The 26828-nt window shown below is 37.5% G+C and overlaps 1 protein-coding gene across 3 annotated transcripts in view; it reads left to right on the top strand.

Annotated features, from left to right (window-relative positions):
• Positions 1–26828, top strand: part of DCC (DCC netrin 1 receptor) — a 1184710-nt gene that overhangs the window by 387230 nt on the left and 770652 nt on the right. For all 3 annotated transcript variants that reach the window (XM_012464272.3, XM_012464274.3, XM_012464273.3), the window contains exon 2: positions 18464–18784. In XM_012464272.3, the coding sequence (XP_012319695.1) occupies positions 18464–18784 (321 nt within the window). The remainder of the gene's footprint in view (positions 1–18463; positions 18785–26828) is intronic.

Raw genomic sequence — 26828 nt, 5'->3', positions numbered from 1 at the left:
TCTTTGGCTGAAGGCCTGAGAGGCTCTGGCAAATCACTGGTGTAAGTCCAAGAATCCAAACACTGAAGAACCTGGAGTCTGATGTTCAGGGGCAGGAAGCATCCAGCATGAGAGAAAGATGGAGGCCGGAAGACTCAGCCAGTCTCCTCTTTCCATGCCTGCTTTCATGCTAGCAGCTTTTAGACGGTACCCACCCAGACTGAGGGTGTGTCGCCCTCTCCCCGCCCACTGACTTAAATGTTAATCTCCTTTGGCAACAACCCAGAAAAACTCAGGAACCATACTTTGCATCCTTCAGTTCAATCAAGTTGACTCTCAGTCTTAACCATCACACATGACGAACAGGTTTCAATACCCAAACACTGAATGAGGATTTTCCAGAATCACAGTAGTGAAGAGGCAGTCTGCATCAAATATTCCAATTAATACTGCGTGTTTCTGTTTATTTATTCCACCTCTGAGCTGGTTTGGTCCTACATCTTTGCTTAAACAGTGTGAGAAAAAGAAATAATACATATAAGCAGAAAGATGATATAGAATTAATCCTATTCGAGAATTCAGACATTAACATTTGTTACTAGGTCCTCTTCTGAGCTGTGTGACCTTGGTCAGGACAGTTAACCTCTCTGGGCCTTTGTCCCTACCTGCAAAATAAAGTTAACAACCTTTCCCTGACTAACAGGATCAAAAGAGGCTGCTATGAATCACCCTAATTTACTGTAAACATAAAAAAAAAATGGAAAAAAAAAATCACCCAGTGTTTGTAAGCTACAACACAAACCTTCAGCAAATGTTTGTGTAACCCTGGTTCGTGATTTAAGATGGTCGGTAATTCCTATCCCTACCACCAGACCATCTTTGCACAAGAGAATGGATCTTGCTGTATATACGTGACTTTGATAATTATCAGATTTTTTAATGTCTATATTATTCATTCCTCTGGCTATGCAAGAACACGGGCATATTTTTCATACTGTTTTTTGAACTGCAGAGAAAACAAGTTGAAAGGGAAAGAGGCAAGGTTTCGTCTACTTGATTCCATTAAAAGACAGTAATAGGGTTGACTAATATTATTTAAAAGGTACGCTAATTACGATTTTTAAAGTTACAACCCTAGTACATATTATACAAATTAAAATGTTACATAACAAACAGTGACATTTCTTTTTATGTTCTCATGATAAGTATTAAGTCCCCAGCTTCTCTGACATTGATGTAATATGAGGTTAAAAGAGCTACAGGTATTAGGAGAGAACCCACAAGTGGGGCAGAACAAGAGAGGAAGCAGGTGCATGTCTGGGGTCACATGTTGATGAAAAGTCTCCAGCTGATGAATTATCGGGGAATCCACATTTGAGATGGAGACTTGTATATTATACTCAATAAATTGAGCACATTTTCTGGCCTTACTTTGGCTTTCCATCTGAAAATTGTGTAAAATTTAATTCTGAGTATTTTATGACAACATTTGAACCCGTCAATGGTTTTATAATCTTATCATTCAAGGGGACTTGCTGTTTATTATTTAGATAAATTTTAGGCCTTTACTATTCCTAACTGGTGCTCAGGAGATTATGTCTTTGCTTTGAGTCTTTCTGATTTTTTGAAAATTAGAGACAATGTGAAAGGAATTTGTTAAAGATCGAATAAAATAAATTAATGAAAAGCAGCTGGATAGAAGCACAACCAGGAACGGTCAAAAGTGGTTAAACAACTCCAAGACCCCACAAAACACCACTGGTGATGCTTTGACAATTCCCTAGCTCTGCAGGACTTCTGGTTACCCAGACATCGTTATAAAGACAATGAAAGGCTCTACTGTGCAACAGCAGAGTGGGCTAGACTGTACTGCCTTTATTTCAAGAAGAAAACAAAAGAAATCTTCATCTTAAATATTTTTTCATGGAAGATAAAGAACACAGTAAGACCATTTTCTCATTCTGTGGGAGCTTTTTAGGACAGGATGATATGAAAATGGCATGAGTTTTATGTTTCACTGGTAATTGGAATTCATTTAGTGAAGCCCCTGAAATAGGTACAGCAGGGATTAGGAGCTTTCGACACAGTGGGCATATCTAGAGGTGGTGAAGACAGGGACAAGTAGGGAGGAATGAAATAAAGGATCTGTGGCCCTGGAGTAGAGGATTGTTGGAGAGAATGAGGAAGCCAGAGAGCTAATAGACATTTAGTAGGTATTTGATAATGTGTGAATGAATGAATGAATGAATGAATGAATGCAATGAAGAACTTCACCTGGATGCATAGCCAACAGACAAATCTTTTAAAGCTCGTAAATGGTAAATATATTACCAAAAGGAATGGAGTGTTGTGGACAGCTTAACATAAGATGCCAGCTCTGAGCTTTGATGCCCCTTGCTGCGAATCAGCAGTATCACCTCAGAACAGGGGTTGACAGACTACAGCCCAGGGGAGGGCCAAATTTGGCCCTCTGCCTGTTTTTGTAATAGTGGTTTATCATTTTGAAATTATCTTTTAAATGGCGGTGTAAGTATTCATATACTATCCTCAATTTTGCCTCTTGGTCCACAAAGCCAAAAAAATTTACTAAATGGCCCTTGACAGAAAGTTTGCCTTACCACTGTCTCAAAATATGACAGGAAATGTTATCAATATAGATACTGATAAGCATGGTTTTTATTGACAGTAATACAGGCACATCTTACTTAATGATGAAGATCATTCTGAGAAATGTGTAGTTAGGTGATTTTGTCATTGTGCAAACATCATAGAGTGTCCTCACACAACTTTTAGATGGTAGAGCTGACTACACACCCTGGCTGCATGGTGTAGCTTATCACTTGTAGGTTACAAACCTGAATAGCATGTTATTGTAGTGAATACTGTAGGTAGTTACTGTAGGTAACATGATGGTATCTATGTATTAAAACATAGAAAAGCCACAGTAGACATTTTGTACAAAAGATTAAAAATGATACACTTGTATAAGGCACTTACCATGAATGGAGCTTGCAGGATTAGAAGTTGCTCTGGGTGAGTCAACGACTAAGTGGTCATTGAATGTGAAGGCCTAGGAAATTACCGTATTTACTGTAGACTTTATAACCACTATACACTTAGGCTATACTACATTTATTAAAAAAAGTATTTTCTTCAATGACAAATTCATCTTAGCTTACTGTAACTTTTTTACTTTATAAACCTTTAATTTTTCTGGTTTTTTTTTTGAGACTAGGTCTCGCTTTGCCATCCAGGCTGCAGTGCAGTGGCACAAACATGGCTCACTGCAGCCTCAACCTCCTGGGCTCAAGCAGTCTTCCTGCCTTAACCTGCTGGGACTACAGGTGCACACTACCACACCTGGCTCATATTTTTAAAAAAATGTTTTTGTAAAGATGGAGTCTTGCCATGTTATTCACGCTGGTCTTAAACTCCTGACCTCAAGTGATTCTCTTGCCTCGGCCTCCCAAACTGCTTTGATTACAGGTACAAGCCACCAATACCTGGCCTAATTTTTCATTTTTCAACTTTCTGACTCTTTTGTAATAACACTTAGTTTAAAAGGCAGTTGTCCAACTGTGCAAAAATATTGTCTTTCTTCATATCCTTATTTCATTAGCATTTTTATTTAGGTGTTTTTGTTTTCTTTTGTTTTACTTTTTAAACTTTTTGTTAAAAACTAAGACACACATTAGCCTAGGCCTACACAGGGTCAAGATCATTGATATCACTGCCTTCCACCTGCACGTCTTGCAGACGGGAAGGTCTTCAAGGGCAACAGCATACATGGAGCTGTCATCTCCTATGATAACAATGCCTTCTTCTGGAATAATGCCTGAAACACTTACATGAGGCTGTTTCACAGTTAACTTTTTTCCTCATAAGTAGCATGAGCTACTCTAATGATAAAAAGTTTACTATAGTAAATATATAAACCAGCAACATAGTCATTTATTATCATAATCAAGTATTACGTTTTATACATAATTGTATGAGCTAGACTTTTATACTACTGGCAGCACAGTAGGTTTGTTTATAGTAGCATCACCACAGACACGTGAGCTATGTGTGGCACTACTACATTACAATGACTGTGATGTCACTAGGCAATAGGAATTTTTCAGCTCCATTACAATCTTATAAGAGCACTGTCGTACATGTAATCTGTCATTAACCAAAATGCAATTATTATGCAGTTCATGACTGGACTGAGTAGTCTCAGTCATTCACAGCCAACCTAGCAGAATTAGGTCCACTTTTTTAAACATATGTCATGATTTTTTTTCACTGATTGAAGAATTTTTTTCCCAAATTATTTGTTTTTGTCTATCTATGTTTGGTTATTCAACAGGTATTTGTTAAATGCCTCTGAAATAGGCAAGGGTTACCAGGGGTCATATGAGATAAACAAATATGATTCATGTCTGCTACTTGGAGTTTGCAACATAATAGGGTAGAAATTTTCAAAAATACGATATGCAACAAGAAGATCAGAGCCACAAAAGAGGTGCAATAAAGGGCTATCACTTCTGAGAGCTGAGTCTGTCACTGCTATTCAGCGAAGACTTTCTATCTCTACACATTCCTGTGTCTACTGTTTTCATTTTGCAAAAGTGGAACCTGATGAGAATTTACATTTACTATTTGGCTTAAAATGTATAACTAGCTCTAAGGTACTACAGGAAATTACACCATGTCAGAGGCCATGTGAATGCCTTCGGCACTGATCCCTGCCTGCTAGTATGATGGGTCCAAGGTACTAACCAAGAGCTTTCTTTTGCCATTGAGAGTATTTCCTTTTTTCATATAAATTATAAAAATTGCTCTATTAATCTACTTGGAAACATCTGGGGCTCTTTCTTTTTTGAATCACCCACATAGAATCCCTCATAAACCGTATTGATGCTATCTTTAAAATGGGTCCTGAATATGGATTCTAGGAAAGGCTCTAATTAGAATATTTTCAGAATTTGCGACAACCAACTCCAGCATGTAGTAAGCCCTTTTAAGTAGAGACATGCATGTTTCTCCATCTTTTAGTTTCCTTCAGGTGAAGACACAAGATTAGGTCCTTCCTCCTTGAAGTTCACATTCAACTACGAATACGTTGCACATATAGACGTTGGAAATTCCCTTACAGTTCTGACCTTCTAGAGAGACTTCATTCTTGCTCCCCAAGTCATCTCCTATGGAACTTAAATCACCATCTATAAAACAAATTATTTGAGAAGGTTGTTTAATAAATGCTGATCTCATGAGCAGTTTAAAGCTCACTGGTGCTTAGTTCCAAAGCTGATGTTTCTGTTATCACTGTGGGTTTTCCTTCTTGATACCATTCATGGGCTAAGCAGAAAAATATCACCTTTCTGTTGAGACAAGATACAGCAAATATCATGACAAAATGAATGACAGCATTTAATGAAAACCACTATTTGGTCTCTATCTTGAGAAAATTGGACTCGTTATAATACAAATGTTTTATCGCAGATGAGTCCCCACATCAGACGTTTTGCCACAGTGTCAACCATGAGGTTTGCTGAACTTTTAAGGTTTTGCCTGCACCTGTCAGACCTTTGTGGAATTAATCCTTCTTATTTGTAATAGGAGTTTCCACAAAACGAATACTTCATTTCTCATGAATCATAATAAAGCAGCTCGTGCTTTGTCAGCAGAGTGACCTCTGCAGTCTTTTATCTTCAAGAGAAAAGATTAGACTGTCTATTTTATGGATAATGAGGTAGGTTGTTGGTCTCTTGGCACCTTCAGTAACTGCACTCTTTGTGGTCTTGTGTCAGCCTGTGATAAACTGATCAGAGAGTGATTATAGCGAATCTCCTAGTATGACAAATTCCCTCCTAAATTTGAAGGTAATTTTTTTCTGTAAGTAGCAAAGTTAATAGGTGTGAACTCACAGACTTTTATATTAGAGCTGAAGATGCCTCGAAGTTATCTAGTCCAGCCTCCTTGTTTTATTAATGAATGAATTGATTCCCAGTGGTGTAGCCCACATTTAGAAGGCTAATGAGGGGCAGATCAGACAAAGAACTCAGGTCTCCTGAACCCTTGTTCTGGGAGCTTTCTTTTGCAATAGAAAGTGCCTTCTTTTTTCATATAAATTACATAAATTGCTCTGTTAATCTCCTTGGAGTCGTCTGGGGCTCTTTTCTTTTTTGAACAGCCCGCATCTCATCCCTCAAAACCATACTCTATCTTTAAAAATGGGTCCTAAATATGACCATTTCTCACCACCTGTACTGTAATACCTTAGGCCAAATCTCATAATTTCTCACCTGAACAATAGAAATCGCCTCCAATCTGGTTTCTCTGCTTCTTCCAATGACCTCTATTCTCAAGACAGCAACCAGAATGATCCTTTAAAACAGGGTTTCTCAACCTCACCACTACTGATGTTTTCGGATGGGTAATTTGTTCTTGTGAGGGCCTGACCTGTGCACTGTAGGATGTGCTGTATCCCTCTGCACAGTGGATGCCAGTAGCCCCCTCTCAGCTGTGAGAACGAGAAATGCCTCCAGACGTTGCCAGATGTTTCCTGGGGGGCAAAATTGCTCCTCCATTAACAACTACTACTTTCATAAATTGGACCTTTATGCTCTCCTCATTGAAACTCTTCTGGAAATTTGTCAGAGTTAAAGCAGAATGCTTTCACTTGCCTCTGCAATCTCACTGCGACCTCTCAGACCTTGCTTGCTGGAACTCTCTCATTCAGTCCAACCCAGTTGCAGGCTTCCCTGCTATTCCTGGGATGGGCTAGTCACACCTGCCTGGGTGACTTGGCATCCTCTGCCTGTGGAGTTCTTTTCCTATATACCTGCTCCATGTCTGTGATGAACTGAGAGTTTGCATCCCCTAGATTTCATGTGTCAAAATCCTAACTCCCAATGTTATAGCTTTAAGAGGTGAGACTTTGGAGAGATAATTAGGGCTAGACCAGGTCATAAAGGTAAGGCCCCAATGATAGGATTACTTTTCTTATAAGAAAAAGAAAAGACATCAGAGCTCTCTGTCTCCCCATGAACAAAGAAGAGGTCATGTGAGCACGCAGCGAGATAGTGGCTACCTACTGGCCAAAAAAAGAGGTCTGAGAATGAGACCTGCCTTGCTAACACCTTGATCCTGGACATCCCAGCTTCTAAATCTGTGGGAAATAGATCTTTTTTAAGCCATCCAGTCTATAGTATTTTGTTATGGCAGCGTAAGCAGACTACGACCATATCCTTCTTTACAATATTCAGGTCTTTGCTCCTCAATGAAACCTTTTCCAAATCCTGCAACTTCTCCCTTTCCCTCTTGATTTTCCTTTATAGTACTTAGTCTCTTCTGACATCGTACCTATTTGCTCAGTTAGTTCTTTATCGTCTGTTCCTTCCTACTAGAATATAAAACCTAGAACGATATGGAATATTAGGCTGTTTGTTTTACTGTATTATTCTCAGCCTTTAATAATGCCCGATACAATCGGTGCTCAATAAATATTAGATAGATGAAGGAATGCATGAAGATATTTTAAGATCTTTTACACCACTAAGCATTACAGTAAAAACAGAATAATATTACAAAATTTATTATTTCAATTGCCTTTTGTCAATGCGATATTTTTCCTTTGGCCTATAAAGCAAAATTTCAAACTTAATAGGCTTACTGACAAAGTGCTACAATAAACGTGCCACTAAAAAGCAAGCAGTTTTCCGAGTAGGAGTGAAAACTATGACATATATTACAAATGAGTTCTTCTTTGAGAAAACTAATGGAAAACATCCAATTAAGAATGGGTATAGAAGGATCCTTACAATAATGAGAATCAAATTTGAATATAAAATGTGGTCACAAGCATGTGGGTAATAAAGCAAATCTTTATAAATAAAGAAATAAATAATTTCATGGAAGGAAACACATAGAAACTTTAACAGTTTCTGTTAAAGTGATCCTTATTGGATAAGCAGGGTTATGGACAATTATTATGATATATGGTTTTATGTTCATATTTTAATATTGTATACAGTAAATATGGATAACTTGATAAGAGGTTTCTAAAAGTTGATCAGTCACTCCACAATAAATGGCATCTCCAAAGTTTCTCTACGTGGCTGCCATCAAAATGGAGATGATTCCATGCACTGGGTACTCCTTAAATCATACTTTTTGTAAATACTCACAAGAACATTCTTAGTGTTTTAGTTGACAGTTCTGCATTTATAAAATGCCATCCCTCTCTCTACTTAGAGAAAGACTGATGAAAAGCACCACAGAAGAGAAAGCTAGCTTACATTTTATCAAACTGAGAGGGAAGAAGGCTCAAACTCAGGGCAGATTAGGCAATACATCAAAGTTTCTCTTTTTAGTGTTAATTTTGTATGAGTCCTGGGAATGATAACCTAGATGTCTGGAAGTGTTACTTGTTGGGTTGGAAAAAAATATTTCTTTACAATTTGTCCAGTATCACACAGCAACATCAAACTGCGGTTTAGAGCGTTAGCTCTTGGAGCAAGAAAAGAATGAGGAAGTTACTCCTCTACTCCAACTTGGCCCTTATTACTGTTCTTTACCATTGGATTTAGCCAGAAGACACTCAGGCAGTTGCCTGGGGCACACACTTCTTGCCCTTTAAAAACCTCAGATCTCTGCACAGCTTCTTGAGCTTTGTGGAAGTTGCCATGTGCTCGGAATGTAAGATGTGGAGCCTCTGTATAGGCTCACTAAGAGATTTCAGCTGGGACAGTTGCTTCGTGAATTCCACATCTTACCTTTATATTTCCAAATTTAGTTTCTTGTAAAGGGATAAGAAGAAGCAGAATTACGGTGTCAAGAGCAAATCGATTCAGCACCCTTTTGGTGAGAAGATTTGGTGGGTGTTGTACTAGGTCAGCAAATGTCCTGATACTAAAATCACTTTTCCTGATTCAGTCATGCTAGCTTTCCAAGAACTTACTCTTCTATAGATATGTGACAACTGAGGAGCATAGTAGTAATTTCTTTGCTAGTTGCTTACTTTAGCTATGGTTTTAAGAGAGAATTTCATGGAAGGTAGGTTTTCTAGATAAGATACAGTATGCTCAGTTATATTTGATTTTGAGTAAATAACAAATAATATTTTAGTATAAGTTGGTCTTATGCAATATTTATTTAGTATAAGTATTTAGGACATGTTTATACCAAAATTTGTACTAAATTTGTTTTTTATATGAAATTGCAATAAATATAAGTTGTGTCCTTAATTTTTGTTTGCTAAATCTGGCAACTCTAATGAGGGTGAACTTTGACTTTTCCTTTTAAATTTTTCACTTAAAATTTCATCCATAGCTTCCATATGTTTTAATGATCCTTAATAAGTTCCCATAGTAAAATACATACCTTTTCTTTCCTGGTCAGCCTTTTTCTTTCTTTCTTTTTTTTTTAACAGTATTTAAGTTCAGAAATTAATTTCATGTAACTCAATTCATTTCTGATTTTTTATTTTTTTAGTAATAAAAATTTGTCTTAAATGGCTTTAAAACATTAGTCTCTGGCAACTGAAGAATGAAGGTAATCTTTTAAAAATATGACCATATGTTCTGACAATATTTTTTTGATGTCTTATCAAACTGAATAAAATGGCACCAGTGCTTCACAGAAACCCCAGTAATCATAGATGCTTGTCCTTTGGTGAGTGTACACTTTTTCTCTCTGGTCTAGCTGAAGTTAAAGTCTTGTATTAACGGGAAATACCCAAAGCACACCGCACCCTCAGGCTACAGCACAGTAAATGGCTATTGTGATTTTCCCATCTAGAGGCTAAATTAGGCTAAGGAACAGATCAGCCAGGTAAATATCTAGAGCATTGATATTTTAAAAGTCTATAATTATGGAACTAAAATGGAGTAAAAAGAAGGCAATGTGATAAAGAATACTGGATGAACCAAAACCTCTTGTGGAAGAGGATTGTAGCTATTGTCATTGTTTAGAAGAAATCCTCTTATAGCCCACTATGTGAAGAATTGTGAATATTTCAAGGAGTATTCTAAATGTCTAATGACCATGGAAGTTTAATTTTGCTTAATGGGGGTAAGGCCATCTGGGGACCAAACAGTTTGCTGGTTGTAATAGAGAAAAGATTAGATATTGTAAACAGTAGCACTCTTTCTTGATCCTTTCTTCACTTCGGCCTTTCAAAGAGAAATATTTAATAAATATTAATAAAATATGTGTTGAAATAAGTGTTCAGTTATTTGCCTTTCTAGATTATCCTTCTAACTTTACCTACTAACTTAGAAAAATGATCAACCCAAATTACATAAATTCCTTAAATATGGAAAATCATGACAAGACAGTCCAAGGGACATAAGAACCCCCTTGCTCCAATCCATGCTACCAGAACTTTTGGAGCAAAGTTCTCAAGCTTTAGTTAACATGAGAGTTCCCTGGAAGACTTCTTAAAGTACAGATTGCTGGGCTCTACTGCCAGTTTCTGATTGGGTAGATATGGTGCAGGGCCTAGAATTGTTCATTTTTAATTAATTAATTAATTAATTAATTATTTTTTTTGAGACAGAGTCTCGCTCTGTCACCAGGCTCCAGGCTGGAGTGCAGTGGTGCGACCTTGGCTCACTGAAACCTCCACCTCCCGGGTTCAAGCAATTCTCCTGCCTCAGTCTCCCGAGTAGCTGGGACTACAGGCGTGCACCACCACGCCCAGCTAATTTTTGTATTTTTGGTAGAGACGGGCTTTCACCATGTTGGCCAGGATGGTCTCGATCTCTTGACCTTGTGATCTGCCTGCCTCAGCTTCCCAAAGTGCTGAGATTACAGTCGTGAGCCCCTGTGCCAGGCCAATTTTTTTTAAGTGACATATAAGAGTTGCACACATTTATAGGATGCAGGCTAATATTTTGATACATGTATACAAGGTTTGGTGATCAAATCGGGGTAATTAGCATATATGTCACCTCAAACAGTTATCATTTATTTGTGTTGGGAACATTCAACATCATCTCTTCCAGATGTTTGAAAATATATATTAAATCATTGTTAACTTTAGTCACCCTACAGTGCTACAGAGAATTAGAAATTACTACTCCTGTCTAACCATAATTTTGTGTTCCTTAACTAACTTCTCTCTATCCCCTCCACACCCTTGCCAGCCTCTAACAACCATTGTTCTACTTAACATTATGCATTTCCAGCAGTTTCCCAGGAGGTGCTGCTGTTGCTAGTCTAGGGATCATACTTTGAGAACCACTATTTCAGAATTTATATTCTGATATACCAAACCCAGAGACATTAACATATGCTTAGGGATTCTGTTAATTTGTGTTTTTGTTTCTTAAATTTCCTGCTCCATTGCATTGCCTCACAAGTATTATAAATTTTTTTCCAAGGCTAAAGACCAGAGTTACAGTTGCACATGTAATTGATATTTAATAAACTGAAAGTAGATTATATTGCATCATTCATAGAATTGTTTTCATTTCCCTCAATGGAGGTCTCTTTATTAATCTTAAACAAAAAGATACAAATGTGGTAGCATCTGTTTCTAAGAAGAGATGATGGTGGCATGATTTTCTGGGTTGATATGAAGATTCAGGGATCATCAGAAACTCTAAGCATCCCAAAATGAACATTTGTGTAATTTTAAGCGATAAAATTATGCATAGCAAGTTCTATGGGGATTTGTATGACATTTTCTAATCTCACAATCTTTTAGGAGCTTTTCCCCTCACTTCCATGCTACTTTTTATAAATTTCATTTTGAGCTTCTATTGCCTTAACCAGAAGCTTTTACATTTTGGACCTGGAAAGAGATTTCTGACTCCACGGAGAATTATTTTTTACACTTAACAGTGTTTGATATTGTAGATAAAATGTCATACCTTAAAAACCCCATTTTCAGTTAGTTTGCCTCTGTGACTGAACACTCTTTGGATCTAACAAGAATGTGATAAAGAGAGCAAGCACAAAGGGACTTAAGCTTAGAGAAACATTTGTACTATTTGATCATTTTGATGAGTTTCTAAAATATATTAAGACTATTCTCTACATGTAGATACTCAATTAATATAAACTTGAAATGTCCTTGGCAGTGTTATTCCTGATATCCATGGTTTACTGACTGTTTTTGATCATGATACAGTGGACTATTCTTTAAAAATAACAGTTAACATGAAGTTCCTAAACCAAGAGGTATTCAGCATGAATTGACAAAATCACCATTTATCTAAGTGTTTGTCATGACGATAAATTCTAATAAAGAGAATCTGATAGTTAATAGATTCCAGGAATAAAAAATGATTCAACTCTAATAAGTAAAATGAATGTACCATTCAGTAAACAACCACATTATTTTAAAAAAAGACATGAATGTTCATTGCAGCACAGTTTACAATAGCAAAGACCTGGAACCAACCCAAATGCCCATCGATGATAGACTGGACAGGGCAAATGTGGCACATATACACCATGGAATATTATGCAGCCATCAAAAACGATGAGTTCGTGTCCTTTGTAGGGACATGGATGAAACTGGAAACCATCATTCTCAGCAAACTGACACAAGAACAGAAAATCAAACACCGCATGTTCTCACTCATAGGCGGATATTGAACAGTGAGAACACAGGGACACAGGGAGGGGAGCACTACACACTGGGGTCTGTTGGGGGCAAATAGGGGAGGGACAGTGGGGGGTGGGGAGGTGGGGAGAGATAGCATGGGGAGAAATGCCAGATATAGGTGAAGGGGAGGAAGGCAGCAAATCACACAGCCATGTGTGTACCTATCCAACAATTTTGCATGTTCTCCACATGTACCCCAAAACCTAAAATACAATTTAAAAAAAGTTAAAAAAAAAAAAAAAAAACAGAAGTTATTATGGATACTAACACGTCATAGTGTTATCTTGTGTAAATATGAAACCATAGACTTATTAAACTTTGGTATATATTAGAATCACCTGGGGAGCTAATAAAGAAAACAGCCTCACTGAGATAGAACAACACCTGGGCCTTGCATTTGTGTGTGTGTGTGTGCGTTTCTACAGAAGATTCTGTTACAAACCAAAATTGAGAAGCACTGATGTTAATTTATGTTTGAGAAAATTAAAACAAATAGACAATAAAATTTCTTCCTTGGTTTACTCCTTAAGAGTAAGCTTTCTTTTATATCCTCATCAGGGAGCATGGAAGGTTTTGCTATCTTGGTATCTGCTTACAAACTATCAATATACAGACAAAAAAAAAAAAAAGGAGAAGGAGGAGAAGAAAGAGGAGTTGGGCAAGGAGGAAGTGTAAGAGGAGGAGAAGGAGGGGGAGAAGGCCCGATGATGACCTGACACTTAATTAGTTTTCCTCAGACCAATATAGGTAAGAAAAGCTAGCCAATAGTTAAATGCATATATGGCTTTATGCCTATATTGTAACCAACGATTTAGAAATCTTCCCAAACCAACATTTGGAGTGAGAGAGAGCTGGAAAGACTCATCTTTATGGTGAACTCTGACGTCAGACTCCGTTCTACAGGTTTCTTAATGGATAGGATTTTGGAACTTTCCAGTCTACTTCTCCAAAATATATTATGGCTGCCTTAAGTAATTTTATAGCAGAGTTAAAAGGACTGCCTCTTTTACGAAGCAAGGCTTGAAAATGTAACTGCTTGAGGGTTCAAGGGAATGGCTATTGGACATCCTAAAAATAAAACCAAACAAAACAAACTTCTCCATTAGATTTTCTCCTGAATGAAATCCTCACCATTGTAATTCTAATGTAAAATTCTCTGCAGCATTAAAATGAGAAGTTTAGTTTTGATTCTCAAAATGAGTTCTTCTGTTGCTTTCCCATGACCTCCTTTCATCCGTTTTCCAGGAGGTCTACACTTTTATTGAACTCTGAGTACCTAATTCCAAACTACAGCTTTTTAAGCCACAGGCTCCAAAGTTTTTTCTACTTTTTTCTCTTCTTCAGTTTTATCATCTGTCTTCCACTCTTCATACATTAAATCAGTGTAGTTGATTTAAGATTAATCCTTGGATGAAGTAATTTTGTAAAATTATTTCATATTAAGAAATTATGGCCAGGCGTGGTGGCTCATGCCTGTAATCCCAGCACTTTGGGAGCCGAGGCAGGGGAATTGCTTGAACCCAAGAAGTGGTGGTTGCAGTGAGCCGAGGTCGCGCCACTGCACTCCAGCCTGGCGACGGAGCAAGACTCCGTAAAAAAAAAAAAAAAAAAAAAAAAGAAAGAAATTATATACTGGTGGGCAAAATATCTCCAAATGGAACTAGAACACTAAGAGAAAGGGTTGAGGGGGACCAAAATCGATGTCAGTGTAATGTATCTGTGGGGCATTTCTTAGGCCTGCCTAATGACGTAGGATTTTTTTCAGTGCTGCTTCACCAGCTGGAAATCTTCCCCAGGCAGCACTCCCGCCTGGGCCTCACTGGGCTCCGAGCTGACTGCTGGACTTGTTCTGCCCACTCAGACTGACAGGCTGTACTCAGCTACCACCCCAGATGCCATGCCACCACAGGCGTGCCAGGCATGGAGCGGTGAGGGGTGTGTGAGTGAGTGAACATGGGGTCCAGGCACAACACACAGTTAGGTGCGCCAGCTGCTGCGGTGGGGCGGGCAGTTTTAGGTGCCAGCATAGGTGCTGGTTCCTTGTGTGGTGGCAGCTGGACCAGACATATTGAAAGAAGCTTCTGCCTTGGGTGCTGGTGTCTGGACCAGGGGAACATGGTGACACCCAGAAAACTTGGAGACACCAGCAACCACAGAGCCCCAAAGGGGTGTTACAGCATGTCACTGTTTGTTCCCATAGTTCAGCAAACAAGGGTGTGTCAGAGGTCTGGCTCAGAGAGTCCCAAGGTCTGGGCCTCCAGAAGAGTCACAGCTCTTCTCTCCTTCTTGCCATATACAGCACAGCCAACGGGGCAGGGGGTGGGCAGGAATGTGTTTCAGCTCCTCCATGTTACAGCTTATTCAGTCCCACTGCCCCACTCTGGCCCACAGCTCTTGGGCTGGCCTGGCCCCACCGCCACTTCTTGTCACCTTAGGTGGCCACCTGGTATCAGTGGAGGGTGGGAGGGCTACAGTGTTACAGCTCTTTTTGCACCTGCTGTTCAGTGGGTCCCAGCTTCTTGTCCTACATCAAGAACAATGAGGTTACCTGCACAACTGGAGAGTGAACAAGGTGGAGAAAAGTTTTATTGAGTGATAGAACATCTCTCAGTGGAGAGGGGACCTGAAGTGGGTAGTCCCCAGCTGTGGCTGAATCTGGAGTTTTTATAGGCTCAAAATGGGGAAGTTGCAGACTGTAGGTAGCCTTGGAAAAGGCAACAATTTATTGCTTAAAAAGCATCATTCGGGCTCGGCCCATTGGCTCATCCCTGTAATCCCAGCACTTCGGAAGGCTGAGGCGAGCAGAACAACTGAGGTCAGGAGTTCCAGACCATCCTGGCCAACCATGGCCAACATGTCCATCTCTACTAAAAATACAAAACTTAGCCAGCCTTGGTGGCCATGACTGTAATCCCAGCTACTCAGGAAGCTAAGGCAGGAGAATCACCTGAGCCCAGGAGGCGGAGGTTGCAGTGAGCTGAGATCGCACCACTGCACTCCAGCCTGGGAGACAGAGCCAGACTCCATCACCCCAAAAAAAGAAAAAAAAAAGGAATTATTCGAAAAGAACCAATCAGGAAAGAACAGGCAAACAGGAATAGAAGTTCTCACTCTGGTCACAGAGTCTATCCAGGACCAGCAGCCCAGTTTTCAGGCTTTAGGCTGTTTTTGGCTTGAAGGTTGGGTTTCACCAGGGACCCACCCCTGTCTGCCTGGGAATTTGTCTGCCTCCTGCCACTATCACTAATATGAGCTGAAACATAGAAAAAGAGACTAATAGAATCATATCTACTATTTCTCAATTAGCTCGATCCAGGATCCATCTTTTCTATAAAACTAATCACTAAATGCAAGTTGCTTAAAGCAGTGAGATACCTATATCTCAGAGCCATATATTCAAAATGTAATTGTTATAAAGAGTACAAAAAGCTCAAATTGCCAGCGAACTGCAAGGGTAATTGTGTTAAAGAAAAGTTGATCAGTGTACTCACAGCACTGAAAACTGTCATAACCTCCTTGTTTCAGACTAAGTGGATTATTTATTTGTGATAATGGGCACATATGCTCATTAACATGCTGTCATAAACAGCTGTATCAAATGTATTGTGTGTTCTGTGACATAAATAAGGCACTCAACATGAGGTTGTGTTTAAAATATAGGCCCAGGAAGAACAAAAAGCAATAAATGCTTTCTAATATAGTTGCCTGGTCTTGAATTCCAAATTTATTTCTACTTTATTAATGCTACTTATATGGAAATTGTGGGTATTATTCTAGTCAAATATCTTGAAACTCAAGGACATTAGAACTTCTTCCTGCTTTCTCATTCTTGTTTCTTAAGCCAGGTTTGCTAGCTTGTGTTTCTTTTCTGGTAGAGGAAGATATCATGTAGACATGGGAAGGTATTTTCATCAGAATCAGTCTGCATTTCAGCAAGCTTAGGGCAGGGTTCATTTGACAGATGCTCTCAACCCAATCTTCTTCTAAAAGTCTCCAAACTAGATGTCGAACTTAGAGATCATTTAGTTCAACTACTTAATTTTTGAGGATGAGGGAGTTGAGTTTCAGAGGACTTAAAAGACCTTTCTGAGTCATGAATTTTGAAGTGATAAAGCCAGGACCTAGGGCTAGATATCCAGACACCCAATTCAATATGCTTTCCACTAGAAGAACAGGATGTACTATAATTGGGTTGGCTATGCCAAAAGGACCTGTGGGGAGAAGGAGCTTATTTGAAAATAAAGATACCAGTCTGCTGTCAATATGGGATTTTTATCAGTATCATCTATAGGAGATTTAAGTGGTCACCATTATTTTACAATTTATGTTAATTCAAGCAAAGTTCTCAATGCTTTTTGGAGTGAATGTCCAAGGTGAAAGGCATGAATATATGACAGTGAATGACACAAGACATACTTGGGCTAAGTAACAGACTTCAAACATTAGTTTTAGAAATTGAGTATGCAGGAATGAAGCAAATAAAGCCAGGAAGAAACCTGAGAAGCTATTCTGCTTTATCTTCACTGGAAAATGGGGTGTACAAAGATAGAAATAGCTCTGTCCATCGGAATTGGTATAAGTTAACCCCTTATGAGAATATTGACTATATGCAATTTAGATGTCTGCCTTTTAAATGACAGAAGATTGGAAAGATTTTACAAAGTACAACTAAAAGTGTTCTCATTACAGAGAAATTAAGGAAGCTAATGAAGTCGAGGTTGCTATCCTGAAAAATAAATGAAGGCTAAAACATAACTTCGGGGGCATTTTTTAAGAAATGAAATGCTGCTTCAAATAAATAAAGGGCTTGTAAAGAAAATATCTTCTGCATTTTCACACAAGGTGTTTCAGGAGAAAATGGGATTAAACATCAGCAAGAAAATTCAGTTAGACTTTTAAAGTCATTAAATATTGAAAACAAGATATCAAGGGACATTATAGAATCTCTTGCCCCAAAGATTGTTCAAAATAAAATTGAAAGTAATTTGACTTGAATGATTTAAGTGTACACCTGTCTGAGCAAATGGTGGACTCCGTGACCTCCTGAAACCTTGTCAAGGTCTTTGACTCATATTCTGAGTATTCTGGCAAATGCTAAACTGCCAGTTTCAAAAACAGTGTACTTTAACTAATGATACTTGCTCCATCCCCTCAAGATTCTTAAATGACTTTCTATTACCCCTGTTGATTCTTTATGTTCATTTATGTTTATGAAAAAAATTCAACTGTAATATTTATTTAGATTTTCAAGCCCATGAGAAACATTTGGATGAAAATTAAGACACTTCAGGGATTTGTGATTTTAGGTAGTAGCTTGATTGACTTGCTTCTGCAAGTGGGATTTACCTATTTTAAAACCCATCTGAGCTTTGTTCTAAATAACTTTGCCCATGCTGTTTAGAGTTGACTTTTATTCTTATAGAATACTTTGTCTGACTGGATTTTTAAAAAAAAATTTCAATTGGTGCCATAATCAGAATGAAGAGATGGAAATAGTCTGCCCAAAAATCTTAGCTACCACACTAATAACTATTACTACTTTAAAATATCTAGTTTTATTTTGAAAATATTAGTTTTTTTCTGTCTAAATTTTCATGTACTGATTGATATGTGGTCATAGGCAAGCCTGGATTTAGATGAATTTGTAATTTCTCATAATATTAACTTTTGGAGACAATTGTTTCCTTAATTGTGGTTACCTCATCTGGGTACATTTTTACTTATGTAACATAATATCCTTGATTTTAGTTTTTATTTATTCTTGGACATTTTTCAAAGTCCTCAACTTTTTTGAAAAGCTTTGTAAAGAAAAGACAGGGAATCTAAGCCTGAGATTCGTTTGAATACATGAACGAATTTCCCTTTGCTCTCTTGTTCCAGGTTTTCAAATTAAAGCTTTCACAGCACTGCGCTTCCTCTCAGAACCTTCTGATGCCATCACAATGCGAGGAGGAAACGTCCTCCTGGACTGCTCTGCAGAGTCTGACCGAGGAGTTCCAGTGATCAAGTGGAAGAAAGATGGCATCCATCTAGCCTTGGGAATGGACGAAAGGAAGCAGCAACTTTCAAACGGGTCTCTGTTGATACAAAACATACTTCATTCCAGACATCACAAGCCAGATGAGGGACTTTACCAATGTGAGGCATCTTTAGGAGATTCTGGGTCAATTATTAGTCGGACAGCAAAAGTTGCAGTAGCAGGTAGGTGGATTCTTCTTTCTCTTTCTTCTCCTCTTTCCTCTCTTCTTCTTGTTCTCTTTTGGAAATAAGCAAATAATTTTTGAAGAAATAATGTACATTTTTAAAAATAGTTTAAACTTTAAATTGACCAATAGTTATATATTTTTATGAGGTACAATGTCATGTTTTGATGTATGTATACATCATGGAGTGATTATATCAAGCTAATTAACATATCTATCACCACATACTTACCTCTCTTCTGCGGTGAGAACATTTAAAATCTACTCTTTTAGCAATTTTAATGTATACTACGCTGTATAGTAGATATTAAAAGCTTATTTCTCCTCTCTAACTGAAACCTTTTACCCTTTAACAAACATCTTTCCATTCCCTACCACGCCACATCCTCCCAAGCTTCTGGTAACCATTCGGCTCTCTACTTCTATGAATTTGACTTTTTGATAATAGATTCTACCCATAAGTGAGATAATATAGTATTTTTCTTTCAGTGTCTGGTGTATTTCCCTTAGCATAGTATCCTCTCGGTCCATCTGTGTTATCACAAATAACAGGATGTACTCGTTTTTAAGGCTGAATAATATTCCATTGTGTGTGTGTATGTGTGTGTGAATAGATATAGATAGATAGATAGATAGATAGATAGATAGATAGATAGATAGATAATGATAATATATATCTCATTTTCCTTACCCATTCACTTATTAATGATTGATTCAATATCTTGGCTATTATGAATAATGCAGCAATTAACATGGAGTGTAGATATCTCTTATACATCCTCATTTCAATTCCTTTGGATATATACCTGTAAGTGGGATTGCTGCATCATATGGTAATTCTAATTCTAGTTTTTTGAGAAAGCTACATAACCATTTTTCATAATGGCTGTCTAATTTTCACTTTCACCAACAATGCATGTTTTTAAGAAAAAGGAAAGATTTAAAAAGATTCGTGTTTATTCTCTCATGGTTTTGACTGACCTTTTTCCTTAAATTAGCTTAGAAAACAGTCACAGTACCTCAAATGGCAGCATAAACTTATGAGATTTTTTTTTTAAAGCAAAACTGTTTCAAGTTGACTTACTACTTATGTCTGCAGAAGGACTTCTCATTAATAGAAACATATTAGAAAAAATAATTTCCTAATTTTATTTTATAGTTTTATTAAATGCTAAACTTTTGCAGAGTCTTTTTTTTTTTTTTGGTTGGGTCTTAAGAACAGTGAATTTTATTTTAATTTTAGTGGCATGGCCTACAACATCTATATCTCAAGTGAGAAATAAAAATTCCCTCTCGTGCTTCAAATTTCTTGATGTTTAGTAACATGTTGGCTCAACAGCTGAGTAATAAGATGAACAGTTTTTCTTTTCATCTGGATACATTGAAGTCGTGTAGACCCTGACAAAATGGTACTGACCATTCTGGAATCCATGATATTGCCATTTCTACCCCATTCTTCTGATTAGAAGGCAGCTTATAGTTATTTCTGTTGGCTCCTGAAATGTTAGACCTACCATGGTGAAGAAAAAGTTTTTTTACTTGTTTCTATAATGATTTGACCAAAAGCTGTTTTTTTTTTTTGTTTTTTTTTTTAATTTTTGTATTGATCATAAAGCAAGGCAAGCAGATCCAACCTGAAATCAATTTAAGCTATGAATGGATAAGCAGATTTGCAGGGCTGCTTTCAACTAATCTTCAGTCCTCAGTAAAAACAAAATTGAATCATAAGCAATGTAGTCATTTGTTAAGGGTTTTTTCCCCCAGGTCCTACTTAGTCTAGTCTCAACTTGGAAGACAGATAAGAATGATAACTCGTTTTCACCAATAACAGGACAACTGGGCAGAATCCCCACTCCCTCATGCACTCCTAGTGAGGGTTTGAGAAAGTTGAAATCTGAAAGAGGTGATTTTGTCAAGTGGTGCTATAAAGAATTACAGCTCATAGATAGGCAATTAACCTCCATATCTAGCTTCAGACCACTCCCTGTCTCCACTAAGAATTCTGTAGACTGAATGTTTTATCTCCCTAAAGTTTGTATATTGAAATTCTAACCCCCAATGTGATAGTATTGGGAGGTGGAGCCTTTGGGAAATAATTAGATCTTGAGGGTGGAGCCCTCATGAATGTGATTAGTGCCCTTATAAAAGGAACCACAGAACACTCTTGCTCTTTTCACCACGTGAGGATACAATGAGAAGTCTGTAATCTGCAACCCAGAAGAGGACTCTTATCAGAAACCAATCATACTGGCACCCTGCTCTCAAATTTCCAGCCTCCAGAACTTTGAGAAATTAATGTTTGTTGTTTACAGGTCACTCAGTTCACAGTGCTTTGTGGTATCCACCCAAACTGATAAAGGCAAAGTTTTCCATAGTCAGTTAAACCAGATTTTACCTAAGGTAGAGTGGCTAACTATTATTATTTTCTCTGGACTCACCTGGTTTTAGCACTTGACAGTCCCATATCCTGGGAAGCCACCTCAGTGCCATGTAAAACTAGTATGGTGGGTCACTCTACCTCGAGGTGCCCCTCGTCTGCTTTGGCAATGACAGACTGAGGTGCAGATGCAGAAAACCGCTCTACTCAGGAGACAGGTCAGATGACATCCTGATCATGAAAATCAAGGCTACAAGGTAACTGGAGCCTTTGAGTGATGGGTGTCTGAAATTTGATTAATGAGCATAAAGTGTAGAGAGAACTGAATGTTGATGTTAATTATGATTGATTAAGAGAAAGAAGTGGAATAAATGCTGCATATTAGGCAAAAGCCACTTTCTCAGAATGCTCCAAATGAAGTGGAAAGGGGGCAATTTGACTTTCTGTTGCTTGAGAATTTCTGACCTCATAGATCCCCCCCATCACTTGTCCCCAAGGCCAGAGGAGCTCTGCTGATTTGAATGAAGCAGGCTGGCATTTTGATGCCTTATTACGAAAGGCAGCTGCCTATGCACTGCTAATGAAAATGGCCTGTTACATTGCAGTTTCAGTCTTCCCACAATCTACATTCACTTTTACATGTTCTGTCTTTCAGTAATGAAATGAAGAACAATTCCTTCTCTGTGAGATATTAAAATACAGTGGTTTGGACTTTAGTATTCCGTACAAGGATAGGCTCACGGATTCAGTCACTGAATTACAATCTCATATTAGATTGTATCATTTCAAGGCAATAAGGCTGTTCACAGCATTTTAACCACTTACCATGCTGTTTGGCAACACAGAATACATCAATGTTATGTCTGCTGAGGTTAAGATTGCCAAACCACTAGAATTCACATGGGACATATATCTTCCCAGTAATAAAGACCATAGACCTGATTTAATCTCATTTTTAAAGCATTAGCAGTCAATAAAGCAGTCACCACTAAATGGTAACAGTAGGCTTTGCTTGGGTAAAACAAAAAAAAATGTTTTGTACTCTCAGGTGCTATATAGAGCCCATATTAAATAATGTCCCTCTTCCATTTTTGCTTTCTCAAAGTGTCTTTTGATAAAAAGAAGTGTAGCAAACGAAATCTGTCTTTAATCAGTCAGCACATTTCATGCAGTGATCTTGCCATGCACCATTCATCCTATCCTTCTAGGAGCTTTTCAAGTACTCTTTAAGCCTTGAGTGCACCCTTGGCTGGAGAGGGAAGGAGAGTGGGAAAGATAAACGAACTATCATTCCATCCAACCTTTTGTTAAAAGTTGCAATGTAACAGGCTACTGACTATCAGTATTTCTAGTCATTTTGAGTTCTATTATAAAGAATGCCTAGGTTATTAAATGTCCATTTGAAAGCAACTTCACCAGACTAACTGAAATGTGGGAATTTTATTTTTATCCAATTAGCTCTAATCTAAAATGCTGCAGTATTTCTGTGCCATGTATACTTCTATTTAGTCCTCTGAGCAGAGCTGAACTCATCTATGAGGCTTTCCTACCATCCCCTCCGCTCTGCTGTGTATTTAGCAAAGTATGTCATGTTAATAGTAGACATTTGCCTCACCAGTGAAGACATGGGGCTTTATGCCATATAAAGAGAGCTTTCTGCTGTTGTCATCCTCCTCTCCACCTCTCCTTCTCTCCTTCATCTTCCTCTACTACTCCTCCTCCTTCATTGGACTTCAGCAGATTAAACTCACCCATATATGTGCCTATATAAACATATTCTTGATAAACTTAGTTGGAATATTATATCTCAGTAGTCTACAAATTAATTAACTATTGAAAACTTGACTGGGAATATTTAAGCGCCACTTAAAAAGGAAAAAGCATGAGCTAGTTCTTCATTTCTTCCCTAACCCTTACCATCAAAATGAACTTGTGTCTGGCCAAGCACATCTTCCCTACTCTAGATATTGCCAGCTAGCAGAGCCTCTGGATTTTCTTCTGTTCAACAGACATAATAATAACCTACCTCCTCCAGCCATGGTAGTTTTCAAACAACATCTAAGATGTAAAGCTTTAGTGCAGAGTAGATTCTTATTCAACAACAGCCATATTAAAATAGACTGAACAAAGATCATTATTGTGTTATTACAATAATAATTATTAGAAATGAACAATGTTCAATATTTCCATGTGATGATGCAAAGTATTTTCTTCAGGGGGATGAAAAATAGCCAACAAATCCTGAGAGATACATGTTGTAAACTTGGATCAGATATCTGCCGTTGCAATCTGTGAACACAAACAGGCAAGTCTGAATTGAGTTTTCAAAAAGTTAAATCTACAGTTGCTTTTTTTTGTTTTTGGCAAGCAGTGCCCAAATCCCTCAGACAGACTAAAAGATTCATTTTTGACCAGTGGATCTACTATTATGTTAATGCAATCAATAGAGTTTGTACTGACTGGACCAGCTGTTTGAGATTGAGCAACCTTGCAGTCATTTCAGAAAAAGGTACAGGGCACTCCTCTCAGCCTTCTTAATGGCTTTTCAACTGAAAAAGATTCACTGAAGCTGGTTCATGGGAGTTCGCTTGGTCTTGACTTGGAGTTTAATATAACTGGTCACCTCCTGGGGATGAGGGATTAATTCCAACATGGAAGAAGACTAGATAACAACAGATCTCTTATGAATACATATAAAAGACCCATTTTATTTTATTTTTCTACAACCATGACCACCTGTCCATCCATCCCCACACCTACCTGCCCACATAGCTCTTGGACAACCCACTTGCCATGCAATGTCTGAGGAGCTCAGTTGGAGCCTAAGTGGTACTTTTGCTTGCATTTAATCTTCTAGGGATGTAGTGGGACAGGCTTCTCCCAGAATAGAGCAATGCTGACTGCTGGATACATGATAGTGTATTTGTATCCAGGTAGATTTGTCTTTGTTAATTTTTGAGCATTTACATTTTATTACTAAAACCACTGACTTGCTTTTTGTAGCAGCTTCTGCTTCAGAAAGTGAATCTGTGTACATTACCTTGTAATGCTCAGAAACACTCTGTGATATAAGCACCCACATTGACAGTTGAGAACTTACTGGAAAAAGCTAAGTGCTCTATGGTCAGAGACCGGGACTTAGTCTAAATCCAGATGCACACTTATTCCCTTAGCACTTTCCTTCTCAATCTAAAGACTGGATTTCAGAACTCTAAACAATTACTTATGTAGTCAGTCACTTATTTTTAATCAATGAAATTCTCCACAATACAAATTAAGGAAAATAATAATAATGGTAATAATGATAATAATAATGAAAATCAACTTATCTATTTAGTCCCTTGAAAATGTCAACTCCTTGTGGGAAACACTATGATTTAAATGTTTTCTTCTAAGGTGAGAAGATTTTGTTATCATAACTATACATTCAATAGTCACACACGACAAATCTGTGTCAGAAAAACAAAGAGCATATAACTTTTTAAATAAGCTGATAAATTATGGTCTTTCTAGGAACACAGTTTGGTAATCTTTTATCTTTCTAAGTGGTTTTACAATTCGGGCCAAGTTTGCATATTTTTTCCCCTGCTTTTGTGAAATCAGGAAAATAAAAGGCCAATTAAATTGCATTTACTTAAGTTATTTCATTCAGGGACATATATTTTTCTTCCCTATTACAATAGATGTTCAAGATGCAAATTGTCACACTCTGCTTTTAAATAACACAGGCATTATAATTAAAATTCCCCTGTGTTAAAAAAATAATTAGTTACTTGAGGAGTTGTTTCAGTGAATTCTCTTCTAGAATGCCTCCCATTTAAATGAGTTATGAAATAATTAGTGAAAGCATATTATGGTGAGAGAAGCTAGAATGAAGCATTTTGTGAAATGATAACCTGACCTTTATGTTCTTACTTAAAAGAAAGCTGAAAAAAAAAGCTTAACTGAAGAGAAGGAAGAATAAACCACATTGCCTCAGGTCACTCAAATGTTATATAAAGGAAATAGCAAGAAAAATGTTCATATTCCTTCTCTCTACAGGAGCAAATATAAGAATTTTGCCTAGAAGGTCAACTTCATCCTTTGCAGCAGTTTGGAAAATGTATCCCAGGCTCTTGAATACTCTCAGAATTCTATTTGGGAAGGTTTGGTTACACCGCAGAGCTTTCCATTTTACATTTATAGAGATATTGTTTATTTTCAAATGATAAGCAGAAAATTAAATTGCTCTGACTCCATAATTCTTAATGACTTAATGATCTTCATTTAGCTAAATGTTCTATTGTTTTGTAGTTAAAGCATGAGAGAAAGAAGAAAATAAGGAATAAATGTGGTCTTATAAGTAATTGTTTTATGTTTACTAGTCTTATTATTTTCCTTAATTTTATTGCTAAATCAAATTGGGATACAATCATTACCAATATTTCCCCAATGCCTATTTCATCACATAGCCCCCACACCCTCAACTTAAATAATTGCATTTTAAAGAGAAGGGTTTTAGTTGCCTCCTTCCTAAGTCACTTTGCAATAAAATTTAAATAGAAATATATTCCTGAAAAATATGCCAAGCAAAAAGACATCTTCTACCTTATAAAATTTACAATAGAGAACTTGACAAGGCTTTTTATAATAGAAACATTAACAAAATAACCTAAAAAAAATTCCAACCTTTCATTTCCTCTTCTTTGTTATGAATTCTAGTTCATATGACAATGGGAATAGCTAATTATTCATTCTAAATTTAATCAGTATCTTAAGAGCTCTGTTCTTTTATTCAACTCTTAAGGTATCTACCATGTGATTTTTGCTAGTACTGTAATGAAAATGGAGGAGGAACATCTAAAACAACTCAGTAATAGTAACCAAAAACTCTTGATTTTTAGAAAACCTCTTTGAAATAGAAAAATTTAAGTTTGTTGAAAAATGTCAAGCTAAAAAAGTTTCAAATCATAGTAATGTAAGAGAAAGTAATGTAATATATCTTCCTTTGCATCACAAGGAAAATATATTGTTAATCTGTTTACCAAAACACAGATTAACAAGAAAAAAGCATATCAAATTTATTTATACAAAGTTTTACACAAGGAACTTCAGAAATGAAGACCCAAAGACCTAGGAAAAGCTTTATATTTTTATGCTAAGTCTTATAAGAGAAGTGGAGAATTGTGGGAAAACATGATTGGACAGAGAGCATGAACAAATGGAAATAAACTGGGGGAACCTGAGTAAGTCCTGTTTGTTCAAATAATTGTCTGAATCTCTGTACAATATTCCTTCCTGTATTAGTCTGTTCTCACACTGCTATAAAGAACTGCCCAAGACTGGGGAGTTTATAAAGGAAAGGGGTTTAATTAACTCACAGTTCTGCAGGTCTGGGGAGGCCTCAGGAAACCTGCAATCATAGCAGAAAGGGAAGCAAACACATCCTTCCTCACATGGCAGCAGGAAGGAGAAGAATGAGAGAAGTGCAGAGTGAAGTGGGGAAAAGCCACTCACAAAACCATCATATCTCATGAGAACTCACTATCATGAGAACAGCATGGGGGAACTACCCCATGATTCAGTCACCGCCCCCATGAGATCCCTTCCCCAACATGTGGGCTTTACAATTTGGGTTTCAGTTCAAGATGAGATTTGGCTGGGGACACAGAACCAGACCATATCA

Source organism: Aotus nancymaae, unplaced genomic scaffold (genome assembly GCF_030222135.1).
Source record: "Aotus nancymaae isolate 86718 unplaced genomic scaffold, 86718_ANA_hifiasm-v0.15.2.pri h1tg000020l, whole genome shotgun sequence".
NCBI classification, from domain to species: domain Eukaryota; kingdom Metazoa; phylum Chordata; class Mammalia; order Primates; family Aotidae; genus Aotus; species Aotus nancymaae.
The sequence above is the reverse complement of the archived record's forward strand: the minus strand, read 5'-3'. Positions and strand labels throughout refer to the sequence as shown.